The 14,881-nt window shown below is 39.9% G+C and overlaps 1 protein-coding gene across 2 annotated transcripts in view; it reads left to right on the top strand.

Moving 5' to 3' along the window:
* The window catches only part of NWD2 (NACHT and WD repeat domain containing 2), a 185,185-nt gene that overhangs the window by 85,651 nt on the left and 84,653 nt on the right, over positions 1 to 14,881 (top strand). Inside the window, exon 3 of one of the 2 annotated variants that reach the window (XM_058722883.1) lies at positions 6,487 to 6,603. In XM_058722883.1, the coding sequence (XP_058578866.1) occupies positions 6,487 to 6,603 (117 nt within the window). The remainder of the gene's footprint in view (positions 1 to 6,486; positions 6,604 to 14,881) is intronic. The other variant, XM_058722884.1, reaches the window with a different exon arrangement.

Genomic DNA, 14,881 nt, shown 5'->3' with positions numbered 1-14,881 from the left:
TGGCAGATTTTAATCCCTTTAAGAATAGGTCTGATTTTTTTGAAAGAGCTTAAGGCCTTTTCAAAGCCATGTCTTACAATGTAAAGGCCAGTAAGGCTGGGAAAATACCATTTTTAATAAAAACAAATCTAACAATAGAGTGACAAGAGGTTTTTCCAATACAAAATAAGATAATTCCTGCAGAGGAAATGCCCTGGGCAGTGGCAGAATCGTTGGCATGAACAGGTAGCCTCCCATTATAATAACTTTGAGAAGCAGCCTTCGTTTTCAGTACTGTGTCTATTCGAAACCAAAATCGGCCGTACTGTCTCTGTAGTTACACTTTTGTCTTGCATTCAGGTAGCGTCATATGATAGCATGGGAAAATCGAGAAGGAACCTATTTTGGAAAATATTTCAACTCAGAGGCTGTTTCTGAAGAAATGATAGTGTGAAGCCGTGGTAAATGCCAATTTGACCTTTTTTCTGGTAAATCATAAGGTTATGTTTGGTTTCTTACAGGCTGCTTTGTGTTTGCTGGGCAGTCTTGGTATTTAAACGGTTATGTCTGATTCGAGTGGCCAAATTTGTTAGGGCCTTTATTTGCTGGCTTTTTGTTTTCAGACCAATTCAGCACATTATAATCATGATAAATTAGCTTTCCTAGGAATATTTTAAAGCAAGTTAGATGGCTTTAAGTACAAAAAGATAAAATCAAATTACTTTCCTGAGTGTTTATATTTCATGATGAAATAAGTAAAGGCACATAAAATGTGCTGTCAACAAGTTAGTATTCCAATAAATAGTAAATTAGATTCAGTGTCTGCAGTGCTTGGGCATTAGGCTAAAAGCTAAACTAATTTTTGTAAGTATATAATAAATCTTGTCTTGTTGGGCACTTTGGATTCCAACCACTTTTTGCCAGCTATTGATCATGCTAATAGACGGCAGATTTGCCTGCCTAAAATGGTGTTTTGTGTTGCATAAGTTGGATGTTTCCTTTATTTATTTCCTCTCTGCCTTCATGGTTGCTTGATTTTATCTTTTTTCATCATTTTCTGCCCATAAAGACGTTTGAGAAAGAATAACGTAAGGGAGAAAAGCTGGAAGCAGGAGAACATTTAAACAAAGTGACCAAAGTAAGGAGACGTGGCATTAGACAGCCCTGGATGAGGGCCATGGTGGCCAAACTTGAAGAAAGTAACAGGTGCAAAACTTATTACAAAAGACTTCCATTGGTGGCAGATAAATCATGCGTCCCTTAGGCTTCTATTTGAAAATACAAGTGAAATCCTTGTTTTGACTCATACTCTGGTCATTTGTTCCACATATGTTTATTTAGATTTTATTGTTGACTCTTAAAATCGTAGGCGCTTGATTTAAACATCTACTGTTGTTGCACTCAGTTCTGCTGTGAGTAGGGGACGGAAAACCTGTAGAAAATCACAGTACTAAGTGGATGCACAAAGTGTCATTGAGATGACAACCACAGAATCGTCCCCCTTAAAGTGTGTGATTCAGTACTTTTTAGTATAGTCAAAGTTGTGTAAGCATTACGATTTTACAACCTTGTCATCACCTCAAACAGAAGTCCTGTGCCCTTTAGCTGTCACTCTCAAATTGGCCTGTTCCCCTCCCTCCCTGCTCTAGCCAACCATTAAACTGTTGTTTGTCTCTGTAGATTTGCATGTGCTAGACATTTCATATACATGGAATCATATAGCAGATTCCTTTGTGACTGACTTTTTACTTAGAATAATGTTTTCAGGTCTCATCCATGTTGTAGCATCAGTATTTCACTACTTTTTATTGCCAAATAATATTCCAGATATACCACATTATATTTCCCCATTGATCGCTTGATGGACATTTGGACTATTTCCACGTTTTAGCTATTATGAATAATGTTGCTACGAATATTGGTTTTTGTGTGGACGTATGTTTTCATTTCTCTGGGAGAACTGCTCGATCGTGTGGTAACTCTGTGTAACTGTTTGAGGAACTGCCAGGCTCTTTTCCAAAGTGGTGGCACCATTTTATATTCCCACTAGCAACGTAGGACACTGCTCCACATTTTCATTAACACTTGTTACTATCAGTCTTTTTAATGGCAGCCACCCTAGTGGGTGTGAGGCGTTATCTCATTGTGGTTTTGATTTGTGTTTCCCTGATGACTGATGATGTTGAGTATCTTTTCATGTGCTTATTGACAATCTATAAATTCTGTGAAGAAACGTCTACTCAGATCTTTCGTCCATTTTCGATCAGCTTGTCATCTGGTGGAGCTGTAGGAGTTCCTTATGTATTCTAACTGCAATTCCATTATCATATAGGGTCCTCTTTCTCTTTTTTTAATGTTTAATTTTGAGAGAGAGAGAGAAAGTGCACACTAGCAGGGGAGGACAGAGAGAGAGAGAGAGGGAGAGAGAATCCCAAGCAGGCTGCATGCTGAGTGGAGCCCCACACAGGGCTCGATCCCACAACTGCAAGATCACGACCTGAGCCCATATCAAGAGTTGGACACTTCACTGAGAGACCCAAGTGCCCCTCTTTTTTTTTTTTTTTTTTTTAAATTTTTTTTTTCAACCTTTATTTATTTTTGAGACAGAGAGAGACAGAGCATGAACGGGGGAGGGTCAGAGAGAGGGAGACATAGAATCGGAAACAGGCTACAGGCTCCAGGCTCCGAGCTGTCAGCACAGAGCCCGACGCGGGGCTCGAACTCACAGGCCGTGAGATCACGACCTGAGCCGAAGTCGGCCGCTTAACCGACTGAGCCACCCAGGTGCCCCCCAAGTGCCCCTCTTTTTACTTTCTTGACAGCATCTTTTGAAGCACAAAACTTTGATTTTGAGGAAGTCCAACTTCTCACCTTTTTTCTTTGGTTACTTGTACTTTGCTATCATCTCTAAGAAAGCATTGTCAAATCCTAGTTCACAAAAATATACTCCTGTGTTTTCTATAACACTAGTTTTAATTCTAAAACTAATGTCTGTGATCTATTTCAAGTTAATTGTTGTATATGATGTGAGGTAGGGTGTCAAACTTCATTCTTTTGTATGTGGATCTCCAGCTGTCCCAGTACCTTTTGTTGAAAATATGATACATTCCTCATTGGATTATTTGGCACCCATGTTGAAATCTGTTGACCAGAAGTGTGAGGATTTATTTTATTCCATTGAATATCCTTATCCCAGTATCACACTGTCTTAATTATTGCACCTTTGTAGTACGTTTGAATCTGGAAGTGAGAATCCTCTAACTTTGTTCTTCCTTTACAAGTTGTTTTAGCTATTCTGGAATAGCTAAATAGCTCTTGAATAGCTAAATTGCTAATAGCTCTTGAATATTCTGGGTTTTAGGATCAACATGTCAACTTCTGTAGGTAAGCCAGCTTGGGTTTTATAGTGATTGCTGTGAGTCTAAATATTAATTTGGGGAGTATTGCCATCTTAAGTCTCCCAGTTCATTTACTTGGGGTGTCTTCCAGTTTGTTCAGATCATCTTTCATTTCTTTCAGTAGTGTTTTATAATTTTGAGAGTGTAAATTTTACATTTCTTTTGTTAAATCTATCCCCCTAAGTTTTTTATTCTTTCTGTTGCTGTTCTGTTTGCTCATTGCTGGTGTGCAGAAGTACATTTGGTTTTTGTACGTTGATCTTGTATCCTACAACCTTGCTCAACTCAATGGTTCCAACACTTTTAGTGGTTTTCTTAGGATTTTAATATATAAGATCGTGTTATCTATGAATAAAGATAGATCTACTTCTTCCTTTCCTATCTGGATGCATTTTATTTCTTTTTCTTGCCTAATTGCCCTGACTGGAACATCCAGGAAAGTGTTGAATAGGAGTGGTGAGAATGGATATCCTTCCCTTGTTCCTAATCTTAAGGGCAGAGTTTTCATTATTAAGTATGCTATTATTATATGCCCTTTATTCGGGTTAAGGTAGTTAATTTCTATTCCTAGTTTTTTGTGTGTTTTATCATAATGGGGTGTTAGGTTTTGTCAAATGTTTTTTCTGTATCTGTTAAGATTGATCATTTGATTTTTTTCCCTTTATTCTATTGGTATAAAGTGCATCACCTTAGTTAATTTACTGGTGCCAACTTTGCATTCCTGGGATAAATACCACCTAGTTGTGTTGTGTAATACTCTTTACATGTTGCCAGATTAGGTTTTCAAGTGTTCTTGAATATATTTGAGTATTCTAGAATCTTCTCCTTTTATTTTATATTCATGAGATACTGCTCTGTCATTTTCTTATATGTTTGTCTGCCTTTAGTACGAGGGTCACACTGGTCTCATAGAATAAGTTGGAAAGTGTTCTCTCTTCTAATTTTTGGAAGACTGTGAAGAATTGATAGAGTTCACAACAGTGCATCCATCTGAACCTATGCTTTTCTTTCAAATTCCTACCTAATCTCTCTTCACATTTCTGTTCATATTTTGTTTTGTCTTGAGTCTGTGTGATTTGTCTCTCTAGGTATTTGTCCATTTAAGTATTCTAATTCATTGACATATGGTTGTTCATCGTATCCTCTAATAATCCTTTTTCTATTTCTATAAAGTCAGTACTAATGCCTCTCTTTCACTTGTGATTTTGGTAATTTTGAGTATTTTTTTTAATGCAGCTAAAGTTTTGTTCCACTGTGTTCAGAAAACAAACTTTTGGTTTCACTGATTTTCTCTATTGGTTTAATATTTTCTTTAATAATTTTTTTCACTATATTTGTTACTCATAGTTATTTTAAGACCCATCTTCTCAGAAACTATGTATGATTTATACCAACTTAATTTCATTGAGCTAGCATACTTCTTTATAACTCTATTCCCTTTTTGGACTGTTTTTGTATAGGTTACATATCCAATTATATTTTATATAATTTTATGTCATTTAAAGAGGAGAGGAGAGCAGGTATATATTGATAGCATTTGTTATATCAACCTTTATATTTACCATTTCTTTTTCTATTCATTTGTTCTAAATCAGACCTTTCCTCACATATGTCCAAACAGTGTCAGCCAAAAGGATGAAAAGCAGGCTCTCTGAATGACTGTTAATCTGTGCGTGGTACAACTAAGTGTCAGCATTCACATTGCAGATCTGTGCGTTTGACAAGTTATTGGTAGATAGCCAAAAATGTCTTGTTCTAACAATCTCAGTAACTTACAGTTATGCCAAATTAAAGTTTCTGTTATGGTGAAGTAGTCTGTATCTGTGCTTTCCATCAGTAGCCACATGTGGCTATTGAGTATTCGGACTGAATTAATTTTAATTTATATTTAATTTTAAACAGCCAAAGTTATAGGCTCTCATACGGGACACCGAAGTTATCTCAGATGACTCCTTCCTTAATACTGTGATTAAACTTTGTAAGGTAGACTAAAGGGAAGAACCCCCAAATATATGATATTCATCATTTATCATAAAACATAAGGATATTTTTTAAGAAGTTGTTATATCTTTGTCAGCCATCTAAAAACTCATATGCACATAGACAAAGAACTGGTGCAGACACACCCATGCAGGGCCATGGCCAGGAGACGGGAGGTACGCGAGCCCTTGAGGTCCGCTTGGGGCACCATGGAGGACACACGCTCTGTGCCTGCGTCTCCGTGAATGCCATACGAACAGCCAGTAAGGAGGGGAGGTTCTTTTTCTGCTTGTGGGAAACAAGAAAAAGGAAATCTTCAAAGCTACAATTGGAAACATTTACCTTATGTATGCAGAACATCAGTTGAGTAAAGGGAAGGAAACCCATAATGCTCTTCATAGATTTTTCAAAGAATGTGCTTGCGGAAGTTTTCAGACTCTCAGCATCTTCCCTCATACTCTTTGAAGTAAGGAAATAGAGGATCCTATTATCCTCACTTCTCATTAAGGCATACCGCCTTTCATTGTTTCCAATACATGTTTCTCAGACATATATTGATGAAAGCCAAACTGCTCTCAGATGAAACAGACATAAACAAAATATGTATTCCCGTGGGATAAAGCATGATAAAAATAAATACATAAAACCTAAAAACACCTGTTAAGAAATGTAGATGTTTCCCTCTAGGTCAGTATATATTAATGCCCATTATGGTTTTCCCTTCTCATATTAAGATGCACAGCACCATTATACACTATTGTTTAATTGTCTCAAATAATGTGGTTGCCATATCCCAGTTGCTTCCAGACATGTTTTTGAACTCCTGTTACCATTTCAATATAAGGAAAAGTTGGTTCCACAAAACCTCTGCTGACAGTTAACATTTCATTCTTCTCTGGGCCTATGTCAACAGTATAATAAAGAACAAAAGACATTACAGTGTGCACACCTATCATGGGGTAAAACGGTATATCTGTTTGGATCTTAAATATAATTTTCCCTCTTAAGGGAAAACGTGCTGCAAAGAGGAAAGTTAAAAGTCACGTTAGCTTAACACTGTAAGTAAGAATAAAGGTAAATTAAGTTTTCCTGCAGGTAAACTAATGTTGCCTTGTCCATTGGTTCCCAGGTCATAGATCTCTACTGGGGCATCGATGAGGACGAGTGGGACAGCCCCGAGCTCCAGAAGACACGCATGAAGCAGCTGGAGGAGTGTTTGAAAACTTCCGCAGGTCCATGTTTTGTTGTGGGTATAAAAACACTAATGCTTTATATTAAATTGTAGATGACTGTGAGAATTGTTGTTGGTTTGTGATTCTTAAGGGATCTTAGTTATTTTGAATGAGGAACAAATCCTGGCTTTTCTCTACCTATTGAAAAACTATAAACTGTCTCCTTGCCCTAAATGTGTGAGAACAAAACCTTCAGCTTCTCCGTAAGCAGCACTGCAAATTCACGGTGAATAATTCGCAGTGGTAATCGAAGGGGTGACTTGGGTCTGACAGCAGTTTCCCCCACACCTTGTGATTAGCAGTAAGGATTACTGTGTCCGTGTACAGTAAGTAGCCCGATTTTCCTTACAGGGTATAATGTATTACATCAGTGTCTCCCTTTCTTGACACCGGAATTGTTGGCAGGTTGTTTTTTGTTTTTTGTTTTTTTTTTAACACACTGACAAACATTTGTTAAAGTAAACCAATGTAGGACGTCAAATCCACCAATAGAAAGTGATGCCCTATGGGAGGAAAAAATTCTTCAGAGTGATTTTCAGCTAGATGCTCATTAAAGGCTACAAATGCACAGGTTTTTCAAGTGAGACATATTTTCCAAAGAATACGTACTCTTCTATGTGCACACAGTGGTAGTATGATATGCGGGTCACTCTCTGGCAGGTGATTGTGTCAAATCACTGCCTTAATTTAGCTTAAGAATTAGCTTATCCTGAATCCAGACAGATTTTAGCAATTGATATGGAAGTTACCCCTCTCAACACAGAGATGTTGAGGCTGATAGATGAATCTGAAACTAGTGAATGCTTCGAAGAAAATATCATACAGTTAAAAGCCTAGAGTTAGTGTGTCAGCAAGAGTTTTTAATATTTATTTGCATTTCTATTTATATTCAGTTCCACAAAGGGTTAGGAAGACAGAGATGATATCAGATATCCAGCCACGCGATAGTGAAGTTCTTCCTGAGGATAATAAAGTGCATAAAGGTTCTGCAGCATTTTTAGTATCAGTATATAAATTATTTACTTATTTGCCAACTACTTAATGCTTCTGTGCCAGGCCTTGCCTTAGTGCTAGGGATATGGTGGGTTGACCCATGTGAAATGGTTATTTTGTCTGCCACTTATGATTTAACCTTAGTTTTGAACTAAGAAGGTAAAACTCCCTGCCCTTAAGCAAAAACAATATAAAAACAGAGAGGGGGACAAAATAGAGGAGACTCTTAACTATAGAGCACAAACTAAGGGTTGCTGGAGGGGTTGTGGGTATAGGGATGGGCTAAATAGGAAGGGGCATTAAGGAAGACACTTATTGGCATGAACACCGGGTGTTCGCAGAAGACTGATAAAACTAACAACTTTCAAAAGTTTTAATAATTATTGGGCACATACAAATAAAATAAAGAATAAATTGCCAAAATAAATAAATAAATCAGACAAAAAAACCCAAAAAACTCCTTGCCCTTTCGAGAGCTTAACGTTCTTAAGTGGGCCCAAAGGGAGAGGGTAGGCAAAAATGAAGAAAATAAGGAAAATAATAAGTGCTATGGAGAAGAATACAAAAAGGAAAGAGAAGAGGGAAGACCCATGAGGGGAGAGATTTGTTATTTTCGGTAGAGTGGTTGGAGATAGGCCTTACTGCTAAGGTGTGGGTAGCGCCTGTGAGGGGAGATAGGAGGAAGGACGGGAAAGAACCAGGTATATTTCCAGAGCAGAGTGTTCCAGGGAAAGGAGTTGGGACCATGCTTGGAATGTTCAGGGAACACTATGAGCAAGAGGGGGGAGGACAGGATGATCTTGGGCTTGCTCATCTTGAAGTTGGCTGCAGAGATTTTTGCTTCCAGTGACCTGAGAAGCCACAGAGTATTTTGAGAAGACTGAAGGGACCTAACCTCTCTTAAGGCCCACCACGGCTGCCAGGTGTAGCATAGAGGGCAGAGCGGGGAGCCCCCTTAGAGCGCTAATGCAGGAAGCCAAACGAAAATACATGACTTAAGGGGTTGAAGAGTGGACATCTAACAACAGTGTCCTGTGGTCTGAACAGAACAAGACAGTCCTGAAAGCCATGTAAGATATCTGAAGATTTAGTAGGGAAAGAGGAATTAAGACCTTTTCCATGGGTCTTCAGAGGACAAAATTAGGACCGGCAGCTGGAAGGAACAAGAAGACAGGCTTCAGCTCCAGGTGAAGAAGTTGGAAGATACAGCACTCACTGGTTTGGGGGGGTCGCATATCCCTGGGCTCTGGCATTTCATAGCTGCCTGACAGTGGAGGAGTTTCTTTACTACCCTCAGCCTCAGTTTCTTTATCTGTGAAATGGAGATGATGATGATAATAGTTCTCTGTCTCCTGGGGTCCCTCTGAGGATGAAATGACATTCCAGAGCACTTTGTAGTGTCTCATATCCGGAATCCGCAGTAAGTGTTGTATCACTGTTACCTCTCAAAACTGTCTAAAGATGAAATCATCCGGCCCACACTGCAATGAGTGCATCGTTTAGAAAGTTGTCATCAAAGGAGAAGTAGGGGTGCTGTACAGGAGACTCAGTGGAAGACAAGTTAGACCAGGTTCCGTGATGCTTGGAAAGCCCAACTGGGGAGGTCCGCCCTGGGGAATCACAGTTGTTATGCTGTCCTGATTCAGCCTCAGGAAAGTCAGGAATGAGAGGGACATTCTCCACACGCCCCCCCCCCCTTTTTTGTCTCCCTGTAGAGCATCATACCCAAATTACTAAAATTAGCCACGGCCATTAAGTCTCACAATTTGCTGGTAGGGGAGTGAATAAAGACTGCCAGCTTCAGCAGGTTCTGAGAATAAAGGTTAAATGAGAGAACATAACAGCTTCATTGAATGTAAACAAATGATTTACCCCTTCTCCTGTTCCATGTTGAAACTCAGGGGAACCAGGATGAAACCCTGTGGATACAGCCAGGATTACTCACCCCAGTGATCCTAAACCAGGCAAGACTTCTCTCCCTGCTTATAAGAAATATAGTATGTCTCTTATGGCCTTTCTTGTTGTAACTATGGTAACAGCAGGCGTGCATGTGTCGCCTTTGAGCTCCAGTTTCCTTGCCCAATGCTTCCTTGCGTTACTTCTAGAAGTCATCATGACCCCTGTGGCTTGCAGCCCTTGGCATATTATTCCCCCTAGTGCTAAAGTCTTTGGCAGGAAAATTCGCTATTGCTGAATGACAAAGTTTGTGTATTTTCAAAGGCTTCACAAATACTAGCCTTATGTTAGATGCAGATAAATTCCGCAACCAAACAAAGCTCATTTTAAGTACCCAGGGAACTGAGACCCAAAGGGAACTTGGACCTAAACGTTCTATGTGCTTGGCTCTTTCCAGCATCCTTTCCCAAAAGCGGTCCTTTGGGATATGGCCTGAGGTTGTACAGTCAAGAAGGCTAATCCTCCACACCTGTCTGTGCACATGTTTGATCACAGGATGGGATGGCATCAGGTGCCTACACACGTGTCCAGTTTCTCAGAGGATCCACTCAGGAGACCTGTCATACTGAGAATACATCATTTTCTTGTAGGAAAGCACACGCAGTGGGAAAAAGCCACACTTTGTATTTCGCAACCTGAGTTAGAGCCCTGGTTCTGACAGAGCTGTTAACTAACCTCACCCTGCTTTGATTACCACATCCATAAAATGGGGAAATAACCGTGAACTACAGCAAACGTAGAACAAATATCAAAGGTTTGTTGTAGGAACCAAATGTGATAGTTCTTGATAAAGGGATGCACAACCATTAGTTATTATTAAAGTGGGATTTATTTTCAAGTGAGAATAAAACGCTTTTACCCGTAATGGACATTTATCCGATACTGGACATTTTTCCCTTTGAAAATGGTGATGATAGTCTAAATGTAGAAAAGCACTAAGACTCGATTCACACCGTCAGATAATAGAGTCAAATGTTATAGGGGTTTTGAGTTCATTCTTAACAAACGTTGTAAAATGTAGAGTATATATTCATTTGCTGGATAGGAATTTGCTGGAATTTACTTAGACCTTGACCTGCTCCCAAGGAGGGGTGTTGACCAGGACCGCACTGTTTACAGGAAGACAGCTTACACCGGAGTCCAGAGTCCTCATCTTCAGAGAGTTGCCTCAGCCCCCACCAAGTGTGGGAAGCTTAGCAGAATCTTCCCCACAACCTGTCCCACCCACTTAGTCCAGAAAAACCTCTTATGAAGGGGGAGGGGGGATGCCCTTGAGCAGAGTTCCCGTATCCGTGGCCTCTTTGTGATGCGTGTTTATGGAGAGGAAGCATTTTGTTCTTGTCATCCTTCCAAATTTGGAGTACCCCAAAAGAATTGCTTGTGACATTTCAGCATTGACCCTGGACCTTAGGTGAAGGCCTATGTCTTGGCCAAAGTTCATTAAAGCAACTGTTGGCTTGAGGAACTGGGAGTTTGAGAAGCTTCCTTATAGGATTAGAAGAGCTTCCGCCAAGGGTGTCAGAGCCGTGGGAGATGCAGACAGCGTCTCGCTACGTTCCCTCAGTCCAGAGTGGGTGATGTGGAGATTTACTGAGGGAGAGACATTGGCAGGCTACCCTAGGGGATTCGAGCCAGGCCTGTGCAGCCAATACAGGCAGCTCCAGTTACCACGGACTGAGACAGGTAAGAGGTGATTCCATGACTTCACATTCAGAGGGCCATTCCCCGTATCTTAAGAGTCGGGACAAAGAGAATGCGGCGTGCTTTGTCAATTTCCAGAAGTCTCAGGGAGCCATAGTCCATATAGCATCCTCACTGGGGTACCAGACGTAAACAGACATAATCTGTCAGCATTGGATAGAGAAGCATTCCAAAAGAACGGAAATACTGCCATCATTCTGACCTGAGCATAAGTGGATGCCACACCCATCTTCCACCCCACCCCACCCACCCCTACACACACACACACACACACACACACACACACACACACACACTACCGTCACTGGCACCAGTGGTACTTGCAGAGAGCACTCTTGCCGACCACAGACGGCTCCTGGCAGCTGCACTTGGGACTATGCACAAAGTGGGAAGAAGGAAGCTCGGAAATAGACATTTTCAACTGGGCTAAATTTCAAAACAGAAATATGAAAACAGAAAGAAAGGGTTGGACCAAGAAATCAATCGTTATTGAGCAATTTAAAGTTTTTCCACTAGGCAGAATAAAGATGAGACAGCAAGGTCCATAGTTGTTACCGGTAAAAATGAAACCTTTCCATATTTGCACATCACAGAGGGACACTACTGAATGGAGCCTACAGCACACGGATCCGTTCCTTGTCACCTGCCCCCACTCTCCTCCAGCTGCCATGATGCTTCAGATTTGGGATCGTTTTGGTTTTTTTAATAATTTTCAGTGAAGGAAAACTATACAGTGAGAGTTCTGAAATCACTGAATTTGAAAGATGTGTTCGCACAACATTTTAGCTTTGCAAAATATTTCATTTTATCCACATTCCAGTATATGATTGATTTACCATTTTAGGTATACTAAATTAAATAGAAACATGAAAAAAGAATACAAGTGCTTAGTCTCAGCTTGTACTTTAAAAAAATATGCAGGGGTTGTGTATGATTTAGTTCTCACATTTATAGGTATAGGTTTACTAGCCAAAACATATGAAAAATAGAAAAATAGTCATTGATCTGAGCTGGAAAACCATTTAATCAATCTAGATTTTTTTTTTTATGTCCTTCCCTAAAAAAATTAAAACTTAATCTGAAGCCTTAGATTTTCAACACAAAGTCTTATTTTATAGGGGCACCTGGGTGGCTCAGTTGGTTGAACGTCTGATTTTGGTTTCAGCTCAGGTCATGATCCCAGGGTCATGGGATTGAGCCCCGTGTGGGGCTCTGCGCTGAGCATGGAGCCTGCTTGAGATCTGTTCTCTCTCCCCCACCCCTCTGCTCCTCACCCTGAATTGCATATTCCCTCTAGAAAAAACAAATTTTTAAAAACATTTTTATAAAATTAAGCTTGTCCAGTTGAAACCAACTAGTTACCGTAGCTCTAAAATAGGTTCCAGTTGGGTTCCAATAAATTACCTGGTTATCACCCAAGTAATGATAGAATGAGCAAACACTGAAAATTATTATTGAAAAGGAAGCTAGTTATCTTGTTTGTAGAATCCAAGAGATTCCTTTAGTTCATTTTTGCTAATATATATAGTTTAAGCACGGTTTCACATTAAGAAGAATTATGGACAGAAGAGAGAACAGGAGAGCAGTCAACCTCTATATAACTTAATTGGTAAGAAAAAGTGTTCATTGGAAACTGTAGTCCAAAGGACTTATGTTTCCAAGTGGGATTTCAACCACTTAAAAAATTATAAATATCCTGCTTTTACAGAGATAGTAGAGCATTGAAGACATCGATGATTAGACAAGTTCCATGTCCAGAGAGAAAAGTCCTTTCTTGTTGAGCTGGCGTTACATTTGGAGGAGGGCCAAAAGTATCCACAGTTTTCTCCATGGGACATGTGCTGCTCAGTGGGCAACATGGAATAATGGAAAGCTGGGATGGAAAAGCAGAGTGGTCTTCTTCCACAATCTCTTACTGTTTAGAAAAACAAAGTCCACTGAAACCTAACATGAATATTCAAGTCTTGCCACTGACACATTTGAATTCAAAGTCAACTGAATCCAACTAAACCTACAACCTAGTTGTACCCATTTCAAATACTGCGACTGACGTGATCAGCCTCTTCTCCTAACAGGAAAAGGAACCCATAAATAACAGCTCTTCTAAATACAATAGCCAGACAAAAATAGACACATAAATAAATGGAACAGAGTGGGGAGCCCAAAAATAAACCCACTCTTATATGGTCAATTAATCTATGACATAGGAGCCAAGAATATACGATGGGGAAAAGATAGTCTTTTCAAAAAACGGTGCCCAGAAAACTGGACCGCTTTCTTTACACCATATGCAAAAAATCAAAATGGATTAAAGAACTAAATGTGAGACCTGGAAACCTAAAACTCCTATTAAAAAACAAAACAACAACAACAACAAAAACATAGGCAGTAATTTCTTGGATATCAGCTTGGATTTCTTGGATACCAACATTTTCCTAGATATGTGCCCCAGGCAAGGGAAACAAAAGCAAAAATAAACTGTTGGGACTACACCGAAATAAGGTTTTGCACAGCAAAGGAAACCATCAACAAAGTAGGCAACCCACTGGGAGAAGGTATATGCATATATCTGATAAAGCATTAATATCCAAAATATATGAAGATTTTACACAACACCAAAAAGCAATAGGATTTAAAAATGGGCAGATGAGGGGCACCTGGGTGGCCTAGTTGGTTAAGCAGCCGACTTCAGCTCAGGTCATGACCTTGTGGTTCATGAGTTTGAGCCCCACCTCAGGCTTACTGCTGTAAGCACAGAACCCACTACATATCCTGTGTCCCCCTCTCTCTGCCCCTGTCCTGCTTGCACCCTATCAAAAATAAATAAACATTAAAAATGGGCAGAAGAGGGGCGCCTGGGTGGCGCAGTCGGTTAAGCGGCCGACTTCAGCCAGGTCACGATCTCGCGGTCCGTGAGTTCGAGCCCCGCGTCGGGCTCTGTGCTGACAGCTCGGAGCCTGGAGCCTGTTTCCGATTCTGTGTCTCCCTCTCTCTCTGCCCCTCCCCCGTTCATGCTCTGTCTCTCTCTGTCCCAAAAATAAAATAAAAAACGTTGAAAAAAAAAAATTAAAAAAAAAAAAAAAATGGGCAGAAGATATGTAGCAGTAGAAGTACCATATAATCCAGTAATCCCACTGGGTAGTTAGCCAAAGAAAACAAAAACACTAATTCAGAAAGTTACACGTATCCCTGTATTTTATTGCAGCATTATTTATAGCAGCCAAGATATACAGTCACCACAAGTGTCCATTAATGAATGGATAAAGACTCTGTGAAATATATATAGAGATATATAGATATCACAATGGGATATGAACCATAAAAAATGAGATCTTGCCATTTGCAACAACATAGGTGTACCTAGAGGGCATTATGCTAAGTGAAATAGGGAAAACAAATACTATATGATTTTCCTTTTTTTGTAGTTCCAGATTTTTACTTAAATTCCAGTTAACATACAGTGTAATTAGTTTCAGGTGTAGAATTTAATGATTGATCACTTACATACAGCACCCAGTGCTCATCACAGCATGTGCCCTCCTTAATACCCACCACCCACTTAACCCATCCCCTCACCAACATCCCCCCCAACCCAGCAACCCTCAGTGTGTTCTTTTCAGTTGAGTCTGTTTTATGGTTTGC

The sequence above is a fragment of the Neofelis nebulosa genome, chromosome 3 (assembly GCF_028018385.1).
Source record: "Neofelis nebulosa isolate mNeoNeb1 chromosome 3, mNeoNeb1.pri, whole genome shotgun sequence".
In the NCBI taxonomy this organism is placed as follows: Eukaryota; Metazoa; Chordata; class Mammalia; order Carnivora; family Felidae; genus Neofelis; species Neofelis nebulosa.
This window is presented reverse-complemented; position numbering and strand designations above follow the sequence as displayed.